Below are 8,304 nucleotides of genomic sequence, written 5' to 3' on the forward strand. Positions count from 1 at the left end.
TTGTAGCATCGCGGGACGGTAAGCGGTAACCTGGAATCATGATTACATGGCTACAAACACTGACACAGGTCAGTTAAAATATTAGAGAGACAGATTGTTTCGCATACCTGTGATCTATTGGCCATTAATGCCACATCATGTCGCTTAATCTGAATACATTCATATTTATCAATATTTAATATATCTTCTCTCAGTTGACTTCTTAAGGCTAATGTACCCTTCATTTACAGTAAAGATTGTCGTTGTGTTGGGAACGTTCAAATCTAAGGTATTTCATTCTAACATCTTTATACAATGAACACATTAGTAACAACGTCGTTGTGTTCGTTGTCTGTGTAATGTTTGAAATATTGACAGATCGAACTGAAATATCATTACCTTTGGGGTGTTTTGTTGTATTTGTTGTTTTAACGCAACACTCAGCAATATTCCAGCTATATCGTGGCTGTCTGTAAACAATCGATGCTGGACTAGACATTCCAGTGATCAGCATCATGAGTATCGATCTACGCAGTTGGGATACGATGACATAGCTAGTGGCCAGGGCCCCGTTCCTAAAAGCAATCGTAGCGCTACGACAGTCGTAAGTCTATGTTAAAGTATGGGAGTTACGATCATCTTAGCGCTACGACAGTCGTAAGTCTATGTTAAAGTATGGGAGTTACGACTGTCGTAGCGCTACGATCGCTTTGAGGAACGGGGCCCTGGGTCGCTCACTTGGTTACTAAGTCAGCGATCCTGAACAATAGATACCGTTAGTAGCTTCTTACGACATACATGAGATTTTTTTAAGCTGCAAGTTACGCCAAACGTTCAAAATGACAAGAAAAATACATTACTTCAATATCGTATGCGGTGTGTTAAATCTATACCAAGTGCGTCGATATGGTAGAATGACGTAACCAAGACTGAGGTCACCAAGGCTGAACGATCCGGTAAGCTCCATTGTAAAATGTAGAGTGTAGCCCCAATGAAAGTAGTGAGGTCACCAAGACTGAGGTCACCACGACTGAACGACCCGGTAAGCTCCACCGTAAAATGTAATGTGTAGCCCCAATGAAAGTAGTGAGGTCAACAGATATAGATCATGTGCTAGATTCGTTTCATCGACCGAGATAGATTGTAATGCAAGCAGGAGAGATTGCAGAGGTTGTAAAGTAAGCCAGATGGCCCGTTCCCTTCAGTTGTTCCCAAGCATCGGGGTTGCCATGAGTCTGAGGTCATCTTCCGCCGGGTTACCATGAGTCTGAGGTCATCTTCCGCCGGGTTACCATGAGTCTGAATGCGTTGATTATAAAAGCAACCCTTGGGTGAGAATACACTACAAAAGCTCACAAAAGGCATAATGTTTTGTTAAGATCGGTCCATTTTCGTTTCTGTCTAAAGAATTAAGAGACACCGCTGCGGGAATCACTAAAAAAGCCTGAACGAAACCGTTACAGTGGCCCCAAAAATCTTTATTCTGTTCGATTTCAAGAACAGAGTTAGTTTTATTTATTTTCCTTTAAGTTACCTACATCCATTGAAAACAAAAATCACTGAAATCACTGTGTGCCGCCACCAGGAATAGAACTGAAGGCTAACAAATGTAGTCTGGTCCAGTATGGCCACATGGAAGAAACTTTAGGAAATAAACAACACCAATATGAAAATGTTTTTGCGTTTATAATAATGCAATGCATGCATGTAATACGTTATCTGTGAAGTGTTCGTACTTTCCATAATGGTGATCGGGTAGTTATAATTGGTGACGCGGTTGACGAAGTTTACTTCGTGCTAAAGATGTTGCATCAAAAATATATCATTCAAGGTTATAGGAAAGCTTTCAGGATGTTTTTCAACAATGACGATAGTTCCACATTTAACCCATCAATTTCCAATACTCAAAATAATGCCCCATTTATACAATATGTTTCCGATAAGGTTCATAAACGATTTTTTATGATAAAATCGAAATCGAGCAAATCGCTTTTCTTTCAGCAGACATTTCAAAACATTATGGATAGGGATATGTCGCTTGTCACCTGAAAATACCCATATACTCCATGCATCTAAGCACTAATAAGATTGGGGGTGGGGTAGCGTAGTGGTTAAAGCGTTCGCTCGTCACGCCAAATACCCGGGTTCGATTCCCAACATGGGTACAATGTATGAAGCCTCCCACTGCCCCTGTACATGTACTCACACCCCGTACCCCAAAAACAGTGTATCTCTAACCAAGGCCTTCTACATGAACTCTCTCCCCTGTTTACCACCCCTCTACGCTTAATAAACCCAACTGACCCTACCCTAACCTTGACTCAACCCTACCCCTATTGTATTTCCCCTCCCGTTAACACTCCCAACTGCATACCGGCGATGCTGGTTCCCAGGTAACACTGGTAGCTTAACCGTATAAAGCGAGACATGCACGCCTTGGCAACGTCCATTCATTTACCTGATACACAAGCCTGACTTTCGAACAATAAAGCTCATCTTCGATAGGTGGAGACGGTGTAAGTTGCAGTACTGTAATGAGGGGTAAACGGGGTTTAAATATCTCATTAAGTAAATATAACATCATAAGAAACTGAAATTGATTCATATATCTTAAGAGTATGGAGCTGGCTAATCGATCCGAACCACATTTTACGGTTCAGTGACTGTAGCATTGTCCCTCGTAAACAATTATACCAACCCTGTACCAGGCATGCATGGTCTTTTGTTCAAGGTCACGTGAACCAATCAGAGATGGGCATTCTTACATGCATGTGGATAAGGGTTTTTAGTCACAGACAACACGTCAGTGTTGATAGTCGGGCAATACCCAACTTTACAATGAGTCGGACTAGATCATCTTTTCTTACCCTATGCATATTGGTCGGGACTGTTATTGTGGTATTTCTGTGGAAGAACAAGGAGGACCAATACAGGTAATTACTATATACACAAACACGGAAAATATAACGTCACCAATGTGACGAGACCAATTTTACCTACACCAAAGTAAGGTTCTTGGGAGGCATTTAGAAGTTGGTGTTCAAGTAAAACGCAAATATTATGGATGATAACTTCTTCTTTATTGTATGTCACAACGTTTCTGGGCTATTCCTTGTCCCTTCGTCAGGTCAAGATACATCAATGAGTATATATACTAAATGTACAAGACTGACTGACTGACTGACTGACTGAGTTTGGTTTTACGCCGCTTTTAGCAATATTCCAGCAACATCACGGCGGGGAACACCAGAAATGGGCTTCACACATAGTACCCATGTGGGGATTCGAACCCGCGTCTTCGGCGTGACGAGCCAACGCTTCAACCACTAGGCTACCCCACCGCCCCAAATGTACAAGAAACCAGTGTTGCATGTATATACAATAAATGGGATAAGAAACGGGAGATGATAGAGTAAGATGTATAGATAATGGGCATGCCCTGACGAAGGGGCAAGGAATAACCCAGAAACGTTGTGCCATACAATGAAGAAGAAGTTGTCATACATAATATTTGTCTTTTACACCAAAATAACCAATACTTCAAATGAGGAAAGGCCAAATCCACTACTCTCCCCATATTAGTGGACAAAACGATTATTTACTAATTCTTTTATTGAAACAGTGTAACTGAACATGCAGAAACACATGAACAGTGTTTACACTAAATTTCTCTTCATTTAAAAATACGAAACGGACTTTGATCAACAGGAAATGCTACAAAAATATACACTTGAACACAGTACTCGCAATTCGGGTGGTAAATTGACTGCTGTTAGCGGTACAGTCAGTAATTAGAAACGGACTGGAGTTTCATCTTTGAACAAGGTATACCAGAACTTGATCATATATACTGGACAAAAATAGTTTGGGATATATGTAAATTTTGAAATTATGAATAAGGATCTATTTATTCATTGACACACTGATAAAATATCAATCATAAAAATACCAATATCCCTAACTTATTTTATCCAGTATATTTCCCTGCCTAGGGGGCGTAAACTGTGCTCTATATTACTTTGCCGTGTTGATACAATACAGGACTGACATATTGATTAGAATATTGTACTTGCTTTATTAGTTTTTGTGAATTCATTATTATTTGGTTTGTTGCATATGAATGTTAATATATCAACTGTCTTACTTGGTTAAATTGGTTAGCTTTTATGGCTTTGATAAGTGGTTAATTTGATGGCATTGTGGTTGATTTCTATCGGACAATTGATTCACAGATCGATTAATTGATCGGTTGGTTGGCTGCTTGATTGGGGCCAATTTCAGTTGTTTTGTTTTGTTGGTTGGAAGACGGGTTGGTTGGGTAGGTGGAGGATGAGTTGGTTGGGTGTGTGAAAGATGGATTGGTTGGTTGGGTGGAAGATGAGTTGGTTGGGTGGAAGATGGGTTGGTTGGGTGGGTGGAAGATGGGTTGGTTGGGTGGGTGCAAGATTGGTTGGTTGGTTGGGTGGAAGATGGGTTGGTTGGTTGGGTGGAAGATTGGTTGGTTGGTTGGGTGGAAGATGGGTTGGTTGGGTGGGTGCAAGATGGAGTTGGTTGGGTGGGTGCAAGATGGGTTGGTTGGGTGGTGGGTGGAAGATGAGTTGGTTGGTTGGGTGGAAGATTGGTTGGTTGGTTGGGTGGAAGATGGGTTGGTTGGGTGGGTGCAAGATGGGTTGGTTGGGTGGGTGCAAGATGGGTTGGTTGGGTGGTGGGTGGAAGATGGGTCAGTTGGGAGGGTAGATATGGGTTGGTTGGGAGGGTAGAGATGGGTTGGTTGGGTACTTGGAAGATGGGTCGGTTGGGAGGGTGGAGATGGGTTGGTTGGGTACTTGGAAGATGGGTCGGTTGGGAGGGTGGAGATGGGTTGGTTGGGAAGGTGGAAGATGGTTAAAGTAAATGTAATTAAAATCTACCTGATCGTGACATATGCCAAGCCTATTGCAAGGCAAATGATGAATAGTTAAGCCTTCAGAAAATGAACATTTCAGAAACCTGTTCAAAAAGGTGTTTCCAAACAATATTTGTAAAGTAATAGAAGATAATCGGAGGTGATGGGTCTGTCATGAATTTTTTCAAACCTTATTTTCGTGTTTGCAGAAACGTACCTCTTATTGACACCACTGAGACGCATATAGTTGTAGAACCAAACAGCAGAAGATCAGTAAGCGATGCTCCTCGCTATCTAAGTGAGGCAAACATGATCAAGGGAGGTAAGCAAAGGGATACCCGGAAGTGCACAAGTGCACACCGCTCCACAATGACGTTATTAAATCCACAGCCTCTGTATAGACGCGGAGACGTCATAACAGTGGAGATCAACACTTACAATCATTACGGAGAGAAGCAAACAGTTGGCGGCGATTTCTTTAGATTATGGATGGAAAACACAGAGGACAAAGTTGCAGTTGCTGGAGACGTCTTCGACAACAACAACGGCAGCTACACCGGGTTTCTCAGAGTCCAGTGGTCAGGCATGGGAAGGATCCGCTGCTTTCTTGAGCGTCGTAGGGAGGAACTAGCGATGTTCTATTCCATCATGGCTGAACATGGAACGCTGTGGCAGCTGAAACGGGAGTTCGTATGGGGCTTCTTGGTGAAAGAGAGTACGAGCTGCAGCATGTTACGGAACCGCCTAGGAGACATCTGCAACTTTACTTCTCTAAATGACGGTTTCCCGTGGTACTGTGAAAAGCCGAAGAATTCACTCCTTAACTGCGACACCTACAGTAAGTCCTGGTCCCTGTTTGGAGCAGAATATCTCCCGAAGGAAAATCAGCAACGTGACATATACTATTTGTAAGTATGATTTTATTCGTATCATAGTATTTTGTTTCTAAATATGAACCAGATTGTGTCGTTACCAATTAAAGAACGATTCCGTGCAAAATGTAAGCAAGTTAGATGTTTAGAACTTTTGTTAAAGCAGATTACAGCGTTTTTTTGTTTTCACTTTGACGCTGATACTTTGAAATGATTTCAGTTGTCACAATAAAATGGAAGGTCCAAATGAAAAACATATGTCTCACACTCACAGACAGACACACATACATACATACACACACGCGCACGCACGCACGCACATACACACATACATACATACATACATACATACATACATACATACATACATACATACATACATACATACATACATACATACATACATACATACATACATACATACATACATACATACATACATACATACATACTGTACAAATATCATTGCTTTTATTAAATCTTTCAACAATATTTTCCGTATCTGTGCTAGTGGATTCATCAACGAGAAAACATACAATATATTCCTGCACCATGTACGTAAAACGTAGCCTTTCAAGGATATCATGAACAAGCTGAACCTCAGTTGCATCCTCCAACCCTGCAAGTAACAGAAAGAAACCGCCTGTTTCAGATCATCTAAACCAGACAATGACTTCCTTCTGTCCACCTTACAAATAACAAGCGAAATGGGTAAGTATGTGTCAAATATATATCAAATCTCAAGCTATGCAATATTCCCGTTATAGGATTAAAAGGTTGTTGTTTTTTAACACCACACTCAGCAATATTCCACCTGTAGTGCGGCGTTCTGTATACGATCGAATCTGGACTACACAATCAAGTGATCAACATCTGGACCATCGAACTACGCAATTGGGACCACATGTTTCAATCACATCTGTGAGCCTGACCACATGATCATATTAGTCGCCTCTTACGACAAGCACGGGTTTTTGAAGACCATATCGAACCTGGCCCTCACGGGGCGACAGTCATTGGCTGCTTAAGACCAATTCTCACCCGGATCTTCACGGGTTCTACCTAAAAGAAGTTTAACACCTTTGGTGGTACTGTCACTATGTGAACAGGATATTAAAGCGAGAGCGAGTATGGTTTCAAGCCGCTTTTGGGGCGGTGGGGTAGCCTAGTGGTTAAAGCGTTGGCTCGTCACGCCGAAGGCCCGGGTTCGATTCCCCACATGGGCACAATGTGTTAAGCCCATTTCTGGTGTCCCCCGCCGTGATATTGCTGGAATATTGCTAAAAGCGGCGTAAAAACTAAACTCAGTCAGTCAAGCCGCTTTTAGCAATATTCCAGCAATATCACGGCAGGAGACACCAGAAATGGACTTCACACATTTACCCTTGGGGGAATATTGATGAATGCGTTTGGCGTTGAACAGAAAAAAAGACAAAACACCCAAAAACAATATGGCATTTGAATTACCTATTTTGTCCATCTTTCAGAAACTGGGAATAAAAAGGTGGACACGCCTAAAACGCCCTGCAGTCAACTTTCGCCAAAGTATACCTGGCAACGCAAGCATCCTGTTGGAGTTATTCACAGAACTAAGTGGAAACCCACGCTGTGTTTGGACACCCTAGAATCTACAGCCCGGGCATATCGACAGTGTTTAAGGAACCGACGACTTTGGATCCCCGGGGACTCAACCAGTCGTCAATTCAAGGCATCCCTTCACGACACACTTAACCTACCACGCCCCTCCAATGATCACAATCCTCAACTCTTGGAGGACAAGCAAGACAATTTCTCAGTGGCATGGTTTGCTCATGAATTCCCGCTGTTTCACGGATCCGGGCGCTACTCTTCATTAACAAACAGGGCACAACATATTCTTCTTGAATCTTTGCCCAATAACACAGTGGATATTGTGGTGCTGTATTTATATGTCCACTTCAATTTAGTCCACCCGGACATATACCGCCAACATGTTCAGCGACTTGTTCGGGCAGCTACGTCTCTCCTTCAACGGGCACCTGGTGTCACACTTGCTGTTCGAGGACCCTTTGCTTATTACAGGAATCCGTCTCAAGAGCTTGTGTCCTATTGGGGACTGCTATATACAGATGTATTGCATGAGGAGTTCTCATCTATTGCACACCGAGTGGTGTATATAGACTACTGGGATATGACGGTGGCCTTGGGCCCAAACCACATTCATCCAGATACATCAACGGTTAGAACTATGGTTCACTATATGATGTCTCTTCTCTGTCATAGACGGGTGGGGAATACGACTTAACCAGCCGATGCAGGTGCCTTAATTCGTCAGCTGATCCGTCTCCCCTAGGTGTGCTCATCAATTGTTCCAGTCCACGATTTGCCCTAAGTTCAAATCCCTGGTCTGCGAACATTCCAACGACTCTGTGTTAACCGTCCACGACTTTCTCCAATTGGTTTTGTTGAAAAAGAGCATCGCTTTTCCGCCTATTGTACGTTAGAACATTTTTACCCTTTTCTGATTCTTGTTGGATACTCATTAATTAACCAATTGTAATTCATTTCCGTCAAATGCTCATATACCGG

General features: G+C 42.3%; 1 protein-coding gene across 1 annotated transcript; it reads left to right on the forward strand.

Annotated features, from left to right (window-relative positions):
• Positions 1-5,173: 5,173 nt before the first annotated feature.
• LOC124265630 (NXPE family member 4-like) lies at positions 5,174-8,020 on the forward strand. The gene is made up of 3 exons (XM_046700416.1): positions 5,174-5,772; positions 6,389-6,447; positions 7,224-8,020. Exons 1-3 carry the CDS (start codon positions 5,174-5,176, stop codon positions 8,018-8,020), a joined length of 1,455 nt encoding a protein of 484 aa, XP_046556372.1.
• The last annotated feature ends 284 nt before the right edge of the window (positions 8,021-8,304 follow it).

Source organism: Haliotis rubra, unplaced genomic scaffold (genome assembly GCF_003918875.1).
Source record: "Haliotis rubra isolate DU_JTF1 unplaced genomic scaffold, ASM391887v1 Scf989, whole genome shotgun sequence".
NCBI lineage: Eukaryota > Metazoa > Mollusca > Gastropoda > Lepetellida > Haliotidae > Haliotis > Haliotis rubra.

What these genes read in the sequence shown, in the direction of transcription:
- LOC124265630 (XM_046700416.1), top strand. Translation starts at nt 5,174, where the DNA reads ATGATCAAGGGAGGTAAGCAAAGGGATACCCGGAAGTGCACAAGTGCA. An exon ending in CAACGTGACATATACTATTT is followed by an intron (nt 5,773 to 6,388) that starts GTAAGTATGATT and finishes CGCCTGTTTCAG; the next exon opens with ATCATCTAAACCAGACAATG. An exon ending in ACAAATAACAAGCGAAATGG is followed by an intron (nt 6,448 to 7,223) that starts GTAAGTATGTGT and finishes TCCATCTTTCAG; the next exon opens with AAACTGGGAATAAAAAGGTG.